Here is an 18,337-nt window from a genome sequence, read left to right on the forward strand (position 1 = left end):
TGTTCAATACTCACCTGATGAAGGAGCAAACTTGTGATAACGAACAAACCTGTTGGACTTTAACCTGGTGTTGTGAGTGTTCTTAATGTTCACTGTGAAGTGAATTGGCAATCCATAATTTAACCACCAGGTGGCACTAAATAACTTAATATAAGTTAAAACTGGTCAATGAAGATCTTAAATCAATTTCATAAATTAACTTGTAGCCCATTCCTTTAAAAAAGTGAAGTATTTGGAAACGATCTTTTAAAAAAAATGCAGGTACATTTAATCATTTAAAATAATTGGATGGTTGCTGCCATCCAAAGGCAACTTGTACCTGACACACTGTTAGAATTTAGTAAGTTTAGAAATCTAACCTGAATAGGGAAGGTCCAATTCAATTTCACTTGTCTGTACAGAAATTAATTTTGGGTACATTGTCCATTTGTTTTAAAAAATATATACAAAAGGATAGCAATAAATAAAATTACCACATCACAGACCAAACTTTAATTACAAGATGTATTAAAACTATTCCAGTACTTTAAAATAATCAGTGAGATCCAGCCTGGCTGCAGATCCTCAAACTTCTATAAAAGTTAATATAGAAAAGCGTACAAATGAGTTCAGGAACCCATTTGTCCTGCGTCTGAGGGATCGTAGCCTTTTCTGTGAAGGCATCTAACTGTAATGCTGATTGAGACAAGGGGTGATTCTCACGATTCGTGACACTGCTTTTGTCAAAATTCTTTGAGAGCAGAGTTTGCCAAGAACAATCTGCTCAGCAAATACTCCTTCCTGCCTGGTTCAATAATCTCTATACCCTTAAAGAATCTGCTTTCCTAAGACTACTGTACCAGCCTGTAGTTATTCCTTTGCAAATGAAAAAAAGATTGTGAACATTTTGGGGCAATTTTGTTTTAAATAGTTAGAAACTAATCAAATTATCAATGTTAAAAAAATTACATTATAATGTTAAAAAAAAACTTGGTTCAGTTATGACATTTATGCAACCCTAAAATCTAATAATTTCTTTAAATTGTTGTAAACACCAATGCAAACATGACACGAGTAAAACAGTTGGTTTTGCATTTCAAGGGTGTGGTTTTAAATGTTATAATACCAAATTTGCAATGATAACATTATCTCAGTTGAACTTTTAAGAGCATTGGTAGCGATATGTGTGTTCTGAACAGATGTAAATACTCCCTTTCATAAAAGTTTTTTTCCCTCCTTTTCAAGCTGTTAACATACTTACTACAACTACATTCCACTCCATCAACTCAGCAATAACGATGCTGCCAAAAGAACTTGCTCCACTGTTGTTCTTAGAGAACTAGCATGATTGCTGATGAGGTCATCTGTATCCCTTCCTGTGACAGGTCATTCTTGGAGCATATCCAAAATCTTAATCAATTCATGTTCATAAAGCATACGGTCACAACATTGAAAGTTCAATAGAATCATTTTTGATGAGGCTTAAGTTTAAAAGCTAAATACGCCAAGTTTACAATACCGCCGGAACAAAAAATAATGCAGCTTAATCTTCAGCCTGCAGGCTAGCCTGTGACAGCTAGTTGATTGAGATTTTCAGTTCACACCATGACAAAATAAACCCTTTACTGCTCTCGATCTTCCATTATTCAGTATTTTTACCTTTTTTTATTTCTAATTTCTCGATATTCTTATGCAATCTGTCTTCCCATCTCTGCAGGGTATACTCCGATTGCCTGAAGGTCGCTACAAAGGCTTTCTCCCTATCAAATCAAGACTCAGGATATTAAATGTTGTATTGATCTGTCACTGAAGCGACTAGGTCATAGACTCTACAGTGCAGGAGGAAGCCATTAGGCCCATCGAGCCTGCACAAATAACAATCCCACCCAGATCCTATTCCCAGAACCCCATATATTTACCCTCCTAGTCCCCCTGACACTAAGGGGCAATTTATCATTGCCCATCAACCTAACCCGCACATCTCATCTCGCCAGCTTTTATAGATGCACCATAGAAAGCATTCTTTCTGGTTGTATCACAGCTTGGTATGGTTTTTAGATGTCCAGATCAAAAACCTGTCCTGGTCCCCCAATGCCGACACTATAGTTACAAAAGCCCACCAATGCCCCTACTTTCTCAGAAGACTTAGGAAATCTAGCATGTCGGCTATGACTCTTAACCAGTTTTTATAGATGCACCGTAGAAAGCATTCTTTCTGGTTGTATCACAGCTTGGTATGGTTCCTGCTCTGCCCATGACAGCAAGAAACTACAAAAAGTTGTGAATGTAGCCCAATCCATCACGCAAACCAGCCTCCCATCCATTGACTCTGTCTCCACTTCCCACTGTCTCCGCAAAGCAGCCAGCATAATTAAGGACCCCACGCACCCCTGACATTCTCCCTGCCACCTTCTTCTGTCGGGAAAAAAGATACAAAAGTCTGAGGTCACATACCAACCAACTCAAGAACAGCTTCTTTCCTGCTGCCATTAGAGTTTTGAATGGACCTACCTTGCATTAAATTGATCTTCCTCTATTCTCTAGCTATGACTGTAACACTGCGTTCTGTAGAGTGTTGGAAGGCTTCATAGAACCGTTTCAAATCGTTTCTGTCAGCGTATCCCTGTATTTCATCTGCCTTGGCGCTCAGCCAGGCATCCTGCATTTTACGCAGTTTATTCTGGACTGTCCTGCGAGCATTGGTAAAAGCGTTTTTCTTGGCAGCTGATGATGGGTCGTTCTGACAGGCCCGATGAAGACGGTGCTTTTCAACAAGTAGAGCCTGTATCTCCTCATTATTCTCATCAAACCACTCATGCTGCTTGCGGGTAGAGGGCCCAAGCATCTTCAGTGCAGACAAACGGACAGCATCCCTGAAGCGTTCGCAGTCGTCTTCAGCTCGGCCTATGAGGTGTAGGTCAGCAAGCTTGACTCTCAGGAGCTCCCCCCTCCTGAGTACAGATGATGCAATTCTCATTACAGAGAGGGCTCAGATCCTGCAGACATGGGCTAAACACTTTGAAGCCATCCTCAATCTATTAACGATGAGGCAACAGAAAGGATTCCCCAGGTCGATATCAATAGCGCCGACCCACTGGTAGTAGTCGAAGTCATGAAAGCTGTCAACCAGCTATCCAGTTGTAAAGCCCCAGGGGCAGATTCCATACCCGCAGAGATCTACAAAGCTGCTGGTCCTGTACTTATCAAGAAGCTCACCGAGTTGTTCCTGTCCTTCTGGAAGCAAGGATCCATTCCACAGGCACTTAAAGATGCTTCCTTCGTACATCTCTACAAGAGAAAGGGCAATCAGCAAGTATGGGACAACCACCAAGGAATCTCGCTGCTCCCTATTGCAGGAAAAACCCTCGCAAGAGACCTGCTAAATCATGGTCACTCATCTGGAGCTGGGCCCAGCTTCCAGAGTCAGATTGTGGCTTCCACAAAGGTCGCAGGACTACTGACACGATTTTTGCCGTGTGCCAACTTCAGGAGAAGTGTCAGGAGCAGAATCGCAAGCTCTGCACAATTTTTGTTGACCTTGCGAAAGCCTTCAACACCATCAGCCAACAAAGCCTGTACAGGATCACGTCAAAGTTCAGCTGCCCTCCCAAATTCATTCAGATGGTACGCCAGTTCCATGATGGCATGATGGCCAGAGTACTGGATGGCAGAGAATCCTCTGAGGCATTCCCAGTCACCAATGGCATCAAACAGGGCTGTGTGCTCGCACCCACACTGGAATCAGCCTCAATTACAGAGTGGATGAGAAGCTCTTCAACCTGAGAAGATTTCAAGCTATTACCAAAGCGAAGGAGACTGTTCTGAGAGATGTCCTCTTTGCCAATGACTGCACCCTGTATGCTGGCTCAGATGTGGATGTGCCGGCGTTGGACTGGGGTAAACAGTAAAAAGTCTGACAACACCAGGTTTTAGTCCAACCGATTTATTTGATAGTAAACGCACAAGCTTTCGGGTTAGTCCCTTCGTCAGGTGAATGGCGAGTTGGAGGTGAACTCTCCATTCAACTGACGAAGGGACTAACCCGAAAGCTTGTGCGTTTACTATCAAATAAATCGGTTGGACTAAAACCTGGTGTTGTCAGACTTTTTGCTGTGCTGGCTCAGAGCCAGAGATGCAAGTCAGTATGGACAAATTTTCCACGGCTTGTGACAACTTTGGACTCACCATCAACTTAAAAAGTCATGCACCATACACAGAACCCATAATCACAATCAAACAGCAGAAACTACAGGCAGTGGACCAGTTCACTTATCTTGGCAGCACCCTCTCCCAAGCAGTGACCATTGAAATAGAAGTTAACTGCAGAATAGCAAAGGTAGACTGCGCTCCACTGTATGGGAACGTCCAGGAATCAGCCCAGCAACAAAACTGAAGGTCGACAGCGCCGCGGTACTCACCACCCTCCTGTACGCCTCTGAAATGTGGACTGTGTATCGAAGGCATGCAAATCAGCTCAATCATTCCCACATGACTTGTCTTTGCAGAATATTACACATCAGATGGCAAGACAAAGTACCAGACACTGAAGTTCTCTCTAGAGCAAGTTTACCATCAGTCCACACACTGCTAATGAGAGCACAGACCTGGTGGGCAGGTCATGTCATCCGTATGCCAGACGAGCACATACCCAAGCAGCTTCTTTTTGGGGAACTCTGCTGGAAGACGCTTGCATGGAGGGCAGAATAAACATTACAAAGACACACTCAAGGCCTCCCTGAAGTCACCTGACATTGATACGACCAAATGGGAAACGCTGGCACAAAACTGCCCAACCTGGCGCTGCCTCATCCACAAGGACTGTCAAGCTTATGAAGTAAGGTGCAATGCTGAAGCACAACTTAAGCGCGAACTGTACAAGTCCAGAGCCACCAGCGCAACAACTACAGTGCCTACCAAGTCCGTCCCATGTGCCAGGACATTCCGTGCCCGAATTGGCCTCAGTCATCTTCGGACACATCACACCCATCCTAATGGCGTCGAGATCCTCATTGATGACAATGGACGAACAACATTCTGCACTCTCTCGTTTCCTTCTCTGTGCTTTGTCTGTTTCGCATGCAAGAAACAATACTTATCACTGTATACTAATACATGTAACAATAATAAATCTTTAATTAATTTTCATTCTTTCCTTTGTCAAAATATGTGTTCCAAGTCCTTAGTGCAAAATTAAACGAAGACATACAGGCTTACTATCAATAGGGTGGTTGAACACAAAGATAGACACAAATAACCCATAATTTCCTACGGCATCTGGTGTTAAACTTGTCCTTGCCATTTAAAATTGATTTCTCATTAAAAGTTGCTGAGTGTTAGAGCTGATAACATTACATTAAGAGAAACCAGTCATCTGGAACCTGGATTATTAACAGGGCAAACAACTATGTATCTCCTTAACTAATCAAATTGAGGATTGTAAAATTAACTGTGGGAAGACTGAGAAGGAAATGTAAATTAAATTGTAAATTAAGCTATCCTGTGAGACAATGGCTATGCTGATTTGATTACTGTTCACTATGCATCGTGTAAACTCACAAATGAGCCTAGGACTGCCACTTTTAGACCTGAAAAGTGCCCAGTTTACCTCACATTATCCAGGTAAGGAAAAGAATCTCAAAAATTTGAACAACAGATTAAATAAACTATTTCATTCTACTTCAATGGAGTAACATGTGGTATTTTCCACTAACGAGTTGATGCTATCAGTCCAGAAAGATGGTTCAGGTTACCACAGTCGAGCAATGCTGTATATGAATTTCAGTGCTGTTGAGGTTTCTGGTACACCGATGATGCTCTGCAACGACTGATCAAATCAGTGTTCGTCTTCAGTTCTTCATAATAGGCAGAGTACAGACATTCCCAACTGAGTGGTCAGCTTGGAGTGATAACCTGTCCCAAAGCCAAAAGGAGTAGTTTTAATAATTCCCTTAGGCATGTTTCGTGGTGGAGACACCATCACCCACTCACCTCTACTCTGATTAGGTCTAGGTCAGAAAGGTTCAGGGACAGCATTCCTACTCTGCCAACAGAGAACTTTATTACTGTTGATTTAAGGGCCTTATCCTGCTGTTGTTCAGTGCATGATCAAAGAACCTAGCATCAGGGAGGTGGGACAGAGGGCACTGTGCCACCGTGCCACCCAAGACCTAGCTAACCACATCCAACCTAATGCCTTAAAATATAAATTAGATGCTAAAATCAATTGGGTCATTGTGTTTTCAAAGTGGCTCACCACAGCAGAACTAAAAGTAAAATGAATCGTTCAGTTTTTCATAATTTATTGATAAAAATATTAATTTTTACCACTGTCTCCAACTCCATTCAAACAAATGTGCAATGTACAATAACTTTCGTTTGTAGTTTTTAAGTTTAATTCTGTAAATACCTCCTCAGATCAAACATGACTGCAAGCATTCTCGTGAAGTAAGTCCAAACTGTTTTTTTGGGTAAATGTTTTTCAATGAATGCCTCTAACTTAGATGATAAAATTCTTCATTCCATTTTAAGTTTATACCAAAGAAAAGTGACGAAATGTTTGGGGTGGGACGGTAAAGTGAGGGAGATTAAAACATTACAAGTCTCTAGCCTACTCCAAACTGCATTATCCACTATATGTGTTTCTGTGTACAAGTCCACTGAAAGCAGTCTTTGAATTTTATAATTGAGAAAATAATTGAGCAGTAGCATCCATATTCAGCGGTTCAGCAGGTGGTGGTCTAGGAACCTGCAACATAAATTAAAATATGATCTTAAATTAATAGGGGCTTTAACTGCTACAACATATTTAATTCTATATGCAGATTGATACCAAATCCGAGTGCATTCTGGATTTGTGTGCCATTTTATTTTTGGAAATCTTGAAAGATGAAGCCCGTGTTTTTGTAGCTGCTTGCTCCTAAAATTACTGGCCTTGGAGGCAGCAGGTAAAAAATAATATGGCCCTCAGTTCCACTGCTTGGCCAGTGCACCAAGAAAGTAACTGAACTATATAAAACAGCAGGGCCCTGTGAAGGATTCTCAGCTGTCCTAAGTTAGCCAATCTCAACAGAGTCAACAGTAATGGTACAGACGGCCCTGAGTCAAGGAGACATTGCATTCATCAATCACCCCTGCTGAAAGTCAGAAATGTGAAGACCTCAAACAAGACAGGGTTGGGTTTAGATTTAGTGTGATGTTCCCCTCTGCTGCAATGCTCACTTTATGGGCCTACGCACGACAAATACTCATTTGTATTAAGGTAACAGCAAGTAGTTGGTATCCCCAGAACTGTGTCCAGCAAGAAGATAAGTTGGAGCAAGTAAATAATCAGTATATATGCACTTTTACTACACAAGTTGCCAAGCACACAAATTAAAATTTCCCAGATTTGGTAACTTTACAGATATAGGTTTAACTCGCTGTCCAGATCTTAAAAAGATCAACACACCGCAGAAGTTTTGTCAAATTCCTTCAGCACGTGGAAGCAAACAGCTTACAAATAAACTAATCCATTAACTAGAGTATAAACAAGTATGCAAGGATATCCTTAATCTCCAACACACTGAAGAAGTATTTATGATATAAGAAACAATTACCTGCACTGGTTTCTTTGAAGATGTTGCTGTGTCTTTGGATAAATTATGGATCTCTTCTTGCACTTCTGCAAATGCTTTATTGACTTTACAGACCTTTTCCTTGTTCACAATGTTAAGCTAATCAGAACAAAATATAAATTTTAAAATTGTTGGCAGAGAGCTGTGCACATGCACGACCTGACTAGTAATTTAATAGTAAAAACAAAATACTGTGGATGCTGGATATCTGAAAAAGACAAACCAGAAAATGCTGGAATTTCCTCAGCAATTTGTTTTTATTTCAGTAATTTATGGTCAATGCACACACAAGATTCAAAAAAATGCAAACTTTCAAACAGGAACGAAGACAATAAGTAAACCAGCCCCATAACTCTTGGTCGGTAGAGGCAATTTATATAAAAAACAAATAAAAACCCCTAAAAACCAGGACACTAATATCTGTCTAGGGTTGTGAAACGTGCCTTGATTGTCCAAGAATATCCAGGATTGATAAACTGACGATCCTGGGCATTGCTGGTAGGTGACCCAGGAGAAAAGTACTTGTGTCCAGATCACGCCTGCACACCTTCAATGGCCTGGACGTAAGCCATGTATAAAATATTCACGTGACTATATGTTCAAAGTTGTGTGGCAAGTCCTAAATTTAGCAATGCAGCAAATTCATTTTATACATATTTCTTATACTTGTTGCATTTACTTTTCTTCCCAAAATTTTCATCTATTTTAAAATCTAGTGAATCTAACACGTGGAGGAAACCTATAGCTTTTTTTATATACTGACCACTGTTGTATGCAGTCCTGATTTGCTGTAAATAGTGATCTGATGGATGATAAAACTGACTGATTAGCAGCCCAGAAAGACCCATTTTCTCCCCCTTGACCTTAGAGTTAGTTATATCAGTGACTGGCACTATAAACAGCAGTAAGAACTCAGAGATTTGAAACATATCCAGCCCTCCACCTCCCACAAATGCATTTTAAATACAAGAGTGCATGCCTGTCTGCCTAATGCTGATGTCACAACATAATGGACTGACATTGTCCCAAGACCTGGTTGTGTACACACACCCGTTGGTACACAATTTAAAGTGATTTAAAGTGTAAATTTGAGATAAGTACAGACTGCAATGAACGTGGTGTGACCAAGCCTCCAGGAATAGGTCAATACAAACAATAACAATTTGCATTTACATAATATCCATAACTTAAAATATCCAGTGCAATGCACAGGGGGTTATTAAGTAAAATATGAGACAGCCACATAAGGAGATGCTAGGGCAAATGGACAACAGCTCAGTTGGAATGCCTTCAAGGAGGGAAGAGAAGTGGCAAGATAGAAAGGTTTAGGGAGGAAATTCAAGAGTGTAGGGCCTCAGCAGCTGAAGGCATAGTCACCAGCAGTAGAACCGAAGTTGGCTACCCTATTCAAATCACCCATATTCTGGTAAATCCAGGGTTACAGGTCAGGCTGTGATTTTTGCATAGCTGATTTAAAAAACTAGACCAGTTTGAATGCTTGGAATAGGATATTTTTCTTAACTTATCAATTTAAAATTGCTTGAAATGTGTGTTGTGATACAATAATTTCAAGTGTAAAGTAGCAGGCATTGAAAATCAAGCACATCAATTCACAAATGCTGTATTAAAAAACTGAATGCAAGCACTAGATAAAATCAATGTGTCAAATTGTTCTTATTCACTCAGCAAAACCATCTGTGAACAGAGCACAAGTTGGGACAATACTGTATTAACATTGCTTAGAAAGCATAAAATCCACTAAGTATACCATTAGCGTGGTTCCCACGTCTTTACAATGCACGTACAAACACTCTATTGGTTATCATCAAATGCCTGAGTGACATTATTAAGAAGCAGCAATATGAAATGCAGCATTAACATGCACTGTGGGGACGCATGTAAGAAAGGACAATGAAAACATTAGTATATGTGTCATGAGGTCAGTGCTCTAGTTCACTTAGGGCCAAAAAAGAAAGGAGGAATGAATAGCCATCAAAATTTCAGCACAATACAGACCAAGTTTGCGCTATTGTGAACACTACCCTGTCAAGTTACCATATAATGGCTGCAACAGTTAATGATCTGCTCTGTGTTTATGAAATATCAAGCAGTTCCTAGTTAGTTGGCTAAATCTCTCATCTGCAGCTTTTCAGGTGCACTGGCTCCAGTGCTTTGAGGATCTTGACATTGGAATCATAAGTTTTAATCTCACATAAAATCAAACCACAGGCCAAGTGTCAAAACAACAGGCTAGTTCTGTGACCAAATCAGCCAAAACAAAAAGGCACAAGGCAAAAAAGAGTACCATGGAAATAGAATTTTTAAATGGAGCAAGAATTTTTAAAATGGTTCCGATTACCTATTTGGAAATGGTGAAAGCAGATTTTTTTTAAAAACTTTGATAAACACAAGGTAAGAACAACGATCAGCCATAAGGAGTTGATAAAGCACGTGTAAAAAGAGAACATATTTACAATTGAATCAATGCAATTAAAATTAAAACACAATTTGTCCTGATTGGTCTCCCGTTATGGAGGCGCTGCAACTTCAAGGCTCTTCTTTTTGCTTCAATCTTATTTTTAAATATCTGACCAATGGCTACTCTACCATTTTAAATCATTCTCTAACAGACTCCATTACACTGATGCCGAATTACTGAACTGAATACATGAAGTTTGCAACAGATGCAGCCACTTCCCTTCAGTGATTCTGAAACAAACAGGCATTGACAATTTCTTTTGTGTGTGTTTTTCGTTACAAGTGCTAGAATTAATTGAACGTAAGTATTTCCCCCCTCAATTTTCCTTTAAATGTTCACAATTATGTTCTCAGCACTGGTACAAGTCAAGAAAAATATACTACAAACTATATCTCACATTACAGCATTCTCACCTATTACAAACATTGCAATTTTACAAATGATTACAGAACCTAAACAGCCAATTTGTTCCAGCTGGACTATATCAGTGTTTATGCTCCACACCAAACTCCTCCCATCTCTCTTTATCTAACCTGATCAACATAACTTTCTACTTCTTTCTCACATTTATCTCCAGCTCTGCAACATATTGCTAGACATTTCCCCCCCCTCCCCAAAGTTACAGAACAACTTGGAGAATGTGACAGCCTGGCAAATTTTTGTGACATCAACGGGTCGAGAAAAGCATCTGATGAATGGAAGCAAGCAGTGCTTTCGACAGGACACTTTTACAGGGCTTTCAACACTTCACTGTGACGAGATCAACTTACAGCCCCATTCAAGTCTGTGCTCAGTAACATGGAGCATAAGGTGTGGTTGCGAATGTCACTGTGTCTTCAGAGAGTGACAATTAGCCAGCTTTCTGGACAGTTTCCCTCCAAAGCCAGAAACGAGGGAGTTCCAGACAAGAACCAAGCACCTTTAGTTATGATGGAGGAAAGTTGGTCCCTCTGGGTCAGCAGCTTCACCAGGGCCAGAGGAGACTCCTCAGATTGTTTAACACTTCAAAGAATTTTCCTATCTACAGAGATTCCAGAAACTTGCTGAACTGTATTGCAATGTTTCACTAGAATTATAAAAGTGCCTAAAATAAGATTCCGAATACATATTTTGCCTTCTTGTAGGCAAATGAGCTTTATCATATCTATTCTTTCCCTCTATTTATAGAAGCCATATTGGAGGCATAAACCATGACTACAAAGGATAGCCCTAGTCATTCTGACTCCAAAACGCTGAGTTATTAGGAGCTGGTACCATGGAATAATGTCTGATGGAGGTGTCACTCATAACTTTCAGGGGGCAGGGGGTGATGGCTAATTGTTAGCATTATATATGTACTAGCTGCACGTTCATTTAATCAGTAATTGTCTTTATGAGCTGAGTGGTTTTCCATACCAACTGTTCCTTGTATATGTGGGAATCCAACAGTCAAAATCGTTCTGCGTCTGATTCTTTTGAGAAGGAAATAATTGTGCGGTTTCATTGAAGGGAATATCAGTTATCTTCTTTATACAGAGTTAATCACTGCCTCTCTAATGTACTCTAAGGTCTCCTCTTATCGCCATTAATACAGTGGATAATTTGATAGTATCCATATTTACTTCTGAGAAGAATCTAATAGACAAGACATTATAATTTCGAACCCAGGACTAATAAACTCCAACCAAGCACAATCACTTCAACAGAAATGCCATGAAAATAGCCCAAAGGGACATTTAGACAAAAAGTGCTTCAGCAAGTAGTCAGCATAGAAAAGCTGTTTCATTTCAGGAATCCTCAACACACATATCAACAATGACCGCAAGGACCCACACACACATTAGCACGTGTCCAGAACCTTAACTGAGATATTAACATATTCCACAGCCCCATCCTAATCTCTGAAAGATAGCATCAGATACCCAAAGAAATTAATATACATACAGCAACAAAAATAAGCTGGCAAATCAAATGAAGAAAGCCAGTGACATAGGGACATAAATCACATAACCTCAACCAGCCCAAGTGATAAGAAATTTAAAAACGTTGGAAGTCATTGCTTTCACCATACAAAGTACTTACTAACCTTCTTGAGACTTGTAGTTACAGCTTTGGGTTTGTTTTTCACCTTGAGGTTTTTACTGTTGGCAACTTTAAAGACATCTTTGTGTTTCTGTGCCTTTGATTTGTTCTTTGCCATTCTTTCCAATAGCTTGCTAGAAAAACGAGCATTCACAGAATCAATCCATTATTCTTTATATTTACTATCAGACTATAACTCACTGAAGATTTTCCAAACTTGACTTTGGAAGTCTAACAGAATCCTCCTCCACACTCAGTAACATCCCTTTGTTCTGATCAAATGATACAAGAAGCAATTTAATCCTGCAGTTAAATGTTCAAAACTGAGAAATTCACAACAGGCAGACATCTCTTTCCCCAATAACAACAGCAAACACTGGACAAACTTAACAGGTCTGGGAGTATCTGTGGAAAGAAAAATGGTATTAACATTGAGTCCAATATGACTCCTCTGCTTCCAAAGAGTTATATTGGACTCGAAACATGTTCCTCTAGCCACAGATGCTAGCAGAGTTTTTACAGCACTTACTGTTTTTTATTTCAGGTTTCCAGCCTCTGCAGCATTTTGATTTTTATCTCTTTCTCCAATATTTATGTATCCATTCTCACCAAATAGAGCACAAGATGGTTATAAAAAGCCATACAGGCTCTGAAATCCATGGGGAACTGTACTTCACCAACTGATTGGTCTGGTTGCAGGAGCAGTGGAAAGCAACCTCTTGCAGAGTGAGCCAAAGCCAAATGGGAAGAATGTCAGCCGCTAATGACAGGTCCACTTCAGCAACTACCCAGAATGAATTAGATCCACCCTAGAGTGGACATCCCCGCCTGGTTCAGGCCTCCGATTACTGAGACCAACTGTTTTGCCTGTACCGTAGATGGACTCAACCAATTGGAAATGCAGTGTTTTGGGCAAACCAGCTCACCACTTTGGAATTGAATCACGATAAGGACTAATTCATAGATATATAATTATATGCTTTAACAGCTGGCCTCCACATAATGCTTTTAGCAACTGGTCTATGGTTTTGAAGTGTTCTGCAGTTTTCCTTGTGGCCAACAACAAAAAGCTACTCCTTTAAGGTGACTGCCATCATACACACAATGTCTGTTGAATTAGAGTTCCCCCTGGTCAAATCAAAACTTGTTGATGCACTTAGCTAAAAACTGAGAAGAGCCTTATGTCCCCTAGTCTTTGAATAATACAGCAATAAACTATTACATTAGAATTAGGTAACTTAAATTATATACCCGGTTTATTAGTAGTAATGAGTACCAGAAACTCAATACAGAATATTAGCAACTTTGAATAAGGATCATCCAGACTCAAAACATTGGCTCTGTCTTCTCTCATAGATGCTGCCAGACCTGCTGAGATTTTCCAGCATTGTCTGTTTTGTTTTGGATTTCAGCATCTGCAGTAATTTGCTTTTAATAATTTAGTATGTTTAACTTGCATTTCCTCAAATATAAAGACAATGAATGCAACACAAGTCCAACATTGCTGAGAAGAGAAATTGAGTGCTGTATCAACATGAGGAGTCAGGTGTAAGAGTACACAGGAAAAATTTTCATTTCATTTTAATTAATCAACATTAAAGAAAGAGTAGGTTAATTAGTATAACACAATGTCAATTTCATAACTCAGCACATCAGTAATCGTATTTTAATGCAATCAGTCCTCAATTAATCAGTTGATGGGAAATAATGTTTAAGTAATGAGGCATAACAACATCAGTCTAAAATCTGAGATGGACTGATAAAAAAATGTTGAGAAAAACACAAGTGAAAATGGGAAGGCAACAGTGATGTGGGAATTCTAAAGTTAAGGGAGCAGACTTCTATGGCCACGGACATGAATCCAGGATGGTGAGCTGCATCTCTGCGCCAGGTCAAGGATGTCACTGAGTGGCTGCAGTGCACTCAGAGTGAACAACCAGGGGTCATGGTCCATAATGATATCATCAACATAGTAACACAGCAGCAGGAGTGGACCAGTCAGCCCCTCGAGTCCACTTAACTAGATCATAGCTGGCCTACCTCCCACACTATCCCCACATCCTTTGATATCACTGATATCTATAAGTCTATTAACCTCTGCTTTGAGCAACCTGAATGACAGGGCCTCCACAACCTCTGGGTAGAGAATTCCATGGATTCACCACCCTCCACACAGAAAGAGGAATAAGCTTCTGCAGGTAGATTTAAGGGAATTGAGACAAGCAAGTATAGTAATTTCCAGATTACTCTCAATGCCACGTGCTAGTGAGTACAGGAATAAGAGAGCAGAATATGTGGCTAGAGAGCTAATGCAGGAGGGAAAGCTTTAGAAATTTGAGACTGGTTCAGGGGAGGTGGTGGTTTCTTCAGCGCTAGTGGGGAAGGCTTAAACTATCTAGACAAGGAGTTAGGAATAAAAAAGGATCATCAGAAAGGAAAAACAAGGTGTGCAAAGGACAGAAGAATCAGATAACTAAATAGTAAGTCGTTGCGCATATTCAGAGTAAGTAAGAGGAAAGTAATAAGTTCTAAATGCTGTAATTTTCTTTGTTCTTTATTAACAATAGCTAATAATTGAAATAATTAGCTAACAATAGCTAATAATTTGAAAAAAAAACTGAGGGTCGATAAGTCCCCTGGGCCAGATGGGACGAGGATAATTTGGGAGGCAAGGGATGAGATGGCAGAGCCTTTAGCTTTGATCTTTGGGTGCTCACTGTTCATGGGGATTGTGCCAGAGGACTGGAGAGTGGCGAATGTTGTTCCTCTCTTCAAGAAAGGAAATTGGAATGACCCTGGCAATTAGAGGCCAGTTAGTCTTACTTTGGTGGTCAGTAAGCTAATGGAAAAGGTCCTGAGAAAGAGGAATTATGACCATTTGGAAAGATGTAGCTTAATCCGGGATAGTCAGCATGGTTTTGTGAGGAGTAAGTCCTGCCTCATAAACTTGATTGAATTCTTTGAGGAGGTAACTAAGTGTGTAGACAAAGGTAGAGCAGTTGATGTCGTATACATGGATTTTAGTAAGGCGTTTTCATGGTAGGCTCATGAAGAAAGTAAGGAGGTATGGGATAGAAGGAAATTTGGCCAACTGGATAAGTAAGTGGCTGTATCATAGAAGACAGAGGGTGGTGGTGGTGGTGGTGAAGGGAAAATTATCAGACTGGAGGCCAGTTACCAGCAGTGTACCACAGGGATTAGTGCTGGGTCCACTGCTATTTGTGATTTTTATCAATGACTTGGAAGAGGGGGCTGAAGGATGGGTTAGTAAATTTGCTGATTTCATCAAGATTGGTGGAATAGTGGATGAGGTGGAGGGTTCTTCTGGGCTGCAAACAGACATTGATAGGATGCAGAGCTGGGCCGAAAAGTGGCAGATGGAGTTTAACCCTAAGAAGTGCGAGGTGATTCATTTTAGTAGGACAAACTTGAATGCGAATTACAGGGTCAACGGCAGGGTTCTGAGGAATGAGGAGGTACAGAGAGATCTTGGGGTTCATATCCACAGATCTCTGAAGGTTGCTCACTCAAGTGGATAGAGCCGTGAAGAAGGCTTATAGTGTGCTAGCATTTATTAACGGGGGTTTGAGTTTAAGAGCCATGGGGTTATGCTGTAACTGTACAGGACCTTGGTGAGACCACATTTGGAATATTGTGTGCAGTTCTGGTCACTTGCTCTAAGAAGGACGTGGAAGCATTGGAGAGAGTGCAGATGAGACTTACCAGGATGATGCCTGGTTTGGAGGGTAGGTCTGACGAGGAAAGGTTGAGGGAGCTGGGATTTTTCTCTTTAGAGCAGAGGAGGACGAGAGGTGACTTAATAGAGATGATGAGGGGGATAGACAGAGTGGATGCTCCGAGATTATTTTCTCATGTAGATGTAGCTGTTACTAGGGGGCATAACTATAAGGTTCATGGTGTGAGATATAGGAGAGATGTCCGAGGTAGGTTCTTTATTCAGCGAGTGTTTGGGGTGTGGAATGCACTGCCCGCTGTGATAGTGGAGTCGGACAGTTTAGGAACTTTCCAGTGGTTATTGAATAGGCACATAGAGCACACCAGAATGATAGGGAATGGGATAGCTTGATCTTGGGTTTGGACATAGCTCGGCACAACATCGAGGGCCAAGTGGCCTGTACTGTGCTGTATTGTTCTATGTTCTAAATTTGGTTTACTGAGCATGTATGTGAATGCACAGAGTGGGGTAAATAAGGTCAGGGAAGTAAAGGTGCACATCAACGGAAGGGAATGCAATGTTTGGACAATAATGAAGACCTGGCTCAAAAAAGGGCAAGAAAAAAGGGCTTGCACAAATGGAGCCCTCTCAACACCTTACAGGCAATCATATGCATTTGAAGTGCAGTCATTGTTGTAAAGTTGAAAACACAGCAGCCAAATTATACTCTGCAAGTTCCCTCAAACAGCAAAATAATAAATATTGGCCAGGGAACTTGATCATTTATGTCCAGCTGAAGTGGGTGCAAAGACTGTCTTGGGTTAACATAACTGATAACGGACAGAGTACCCTTTTTTGTCCAGTACTTCTCCGGAGTGGAGAAGCTACGACCTCTTCTCCACGTCATCGATAAAGACGAACATCTCACCAAGACCATCCCCACAGCCCCGCTACCTGCCCTCAAACAAGCATGCGACCTCAAACAGACCATTGTATGCAGCAACCTAACCTTCAGGAGAACAGTGAACACAACACCACACAACCCTGCCACAGCAACCTCTGCAAGCCATGACAGATCAACACAAATGCCATCATCTCACGTGAGAACAACATCCACCAGGTAAGAGGTACATACTCTTATAGCTCAGTCAACATTGTTTACCTGATATGCTGCAGGAAAGGTTGTCCCGAGGCATAGTACACTGGCGAGACCGTGCAGACGCTACGACAACAGATGAATGGACACTGCTCAACAATCACCAGACAGGAGTATTCTCTTCCTGACGGTGAGCATTTCGACAGTCAAGGGCATTCAGTCTCTGACCTTTAGGTAAATGTTCTCCAAGGTGGCCTTCACAACACATGACAGCACAGAGTTGCTGAGCAGAGACTGATAGCCAAGTTCCGCACATGAGGATAGCCTCAACCAGGATTTTGGGTTCATGTCACACTATCAGTAACCCCCATGACTTGCCTGGGCTTGCAAAATCTCACTGTCCTGGCTGGAGACAATACACACCTCTTTAACCTGTGCTTAACCCTCTCTCCACTCACACTGTTTGCACCTGTAAAGACTTGGTTACCTGTTAAGACTAGCATTCCAACCATTATCTTGTAACTGAGTTTGTGTCTACATATGCCCTGTTTGTGAAACAAATCCTGCACTCACTTGAAGGAGTGGCACTCTGAAAGCTCGTGTTGCCAAATAAATCTGTTGGACTTTAACCTGGTGTTGTGAAACTTCTTACTATAACTGATAAACAACAGACTTCTGCAGTATCTGCCTTGATTTGCGTGAAGTACGAAAGTTGGACTTGAACCGTCTGACTCATAGGCAAGTATGGGAAAACTGAACAGAGCCCTGACTGCCAAAGTAGCGTAAATAATTCTTTGAATTTTAGCATTAACATAAAAGGAGAAAATTCCCCTCATATCCGAGAACTGACACTAAACAGTATGTGACAAACTCTTTCAGTAAAAGCAGCCTCTTGGTCAGTGTAATGGACCTGGCAGACGTTAGCCCCCCTTTTCAGGATATTTTGTGAAGTGTGGGGTTTAATCCGAGTCTGGATTAATGCTGAACTCTCCAGTACTGACCCACCTGGAGCTGCTGTCCCACCGCCACGCGCTCCAAGCTCACCACCGCCGCCAGCACAACATTCCAGCCTCGCGCAAACCCCCAACCGTGACGTCACACACAATGCGACGCTAACTTCAGAAAGCCCCCCGCAAAGAGGGTCTGCCTGTGTCGCTGCCGGATTTCAAACACCGGGGAGGTTCACCAAAAGGGAGGTGGGGATTGCTCTGAGTATTGGTGACGATGGTGGATGATGGGTTCACCACAATTAAGTGAAGTGGAAGATATTTTTTATTATTTAAATCAAAATATATAAATATTTACTGATTAAAGCAAAATAGTGCAGATGCTGGAATGTGAAACAGAAAGTGCTGGAAAATCTCAGCGGGTCTGACAGCATCTGTGGGGAGAGAGAATAAAGCCAACATTTCTGCACTTCCTCAGAGCTGAAG

The 18,337-nt window shown here is 41.1% G+C and overlaps 1 protein-coding gene across 2 annotated transcripts; it reads right to left on the reverse strand.

Annotated features, from left to right (window-relative positions):
• Nucleotides 1–5,094: 5,094 nt before the first annotated feature.
• On the reverse strand, nucleotides 5,095–18,007 carry rbis (ribosomal biogenesis factor). Of its 2 annotated transcripts, none has more exons than XM_080194348.1 (4): nucleotides 17,910–18,007; nucleotides 12,137–12,266; nucleotides 7,575–7,691; nucleotides 5,095–5,889 (listed from the first exon to the last, which is right to left on the reverse strand). In XM_080194348.1, exons 2-4 carry the CDS (start codon nucleotides 12,248–12,250, stop codon nucleotides 5,872–5,874), a joined length of 249 nt encoding a protein of 82 aa, XP_080050474.1. In that variant the 5' UTR covers nucleotides 12,251–12,266; nucleotides 17,910–18,007; the 3' UTR covers nucleotides 5,095–5,871. The 2 variants fall into 2 exon arrangements, with proteins under 2 accessions (XP_080050474.1, XP_080050473.1); XM_080194347.1 differs by lacking the exon at nucleotides 5,095–5,889 and adding an exon at nucleotides 6,262–6,724.
• Nucleotides 18,008–18,337: the final 330 nt, after the last annotated feature.

This window comes from Carcharhinus amblyrhynchos, chromosome 8, assembly GCF_965287045.1.
Source record: "Carcharhinus amblyrhynchos chromosome 8, sCarAmb.v2.hapA, whole genome shotgun sequence".
Taxonomy (NCBI): domain Eukaryota; kingdom Metazoa; phylum Chordata; class Chondrichthyes; order Carcharhiniformes; family Carcharhinidae; genus Carcharhinus; species Carcharhinus amblyrhynchos.

Excerpts from the sequence above, each read along its gene's own strand:
- rbis (XM_080194347.1), bottom strand. The coding sequence starts at position 12,250 with ATGGCAAAGAACAAATCAAAGGCACAGAAACACAAAGATGTCTTTAAA. Across the intron at positions 7,692-12,136 it reads TAACTACAAGTCTCAAGAAG|CTTAACATTGTGAACAAGGA; the intron begins GTTAGTAAGTAC and ends TGTTCTGATTAG. Across the intron at positions 6,725-7,574 it reads CTTCAAAGAAACCAGTGCAG|GTTCCTAGACCACCACCTGC; the intron begins GTAATTGTTTCT and ends TTTATGTTGCAG.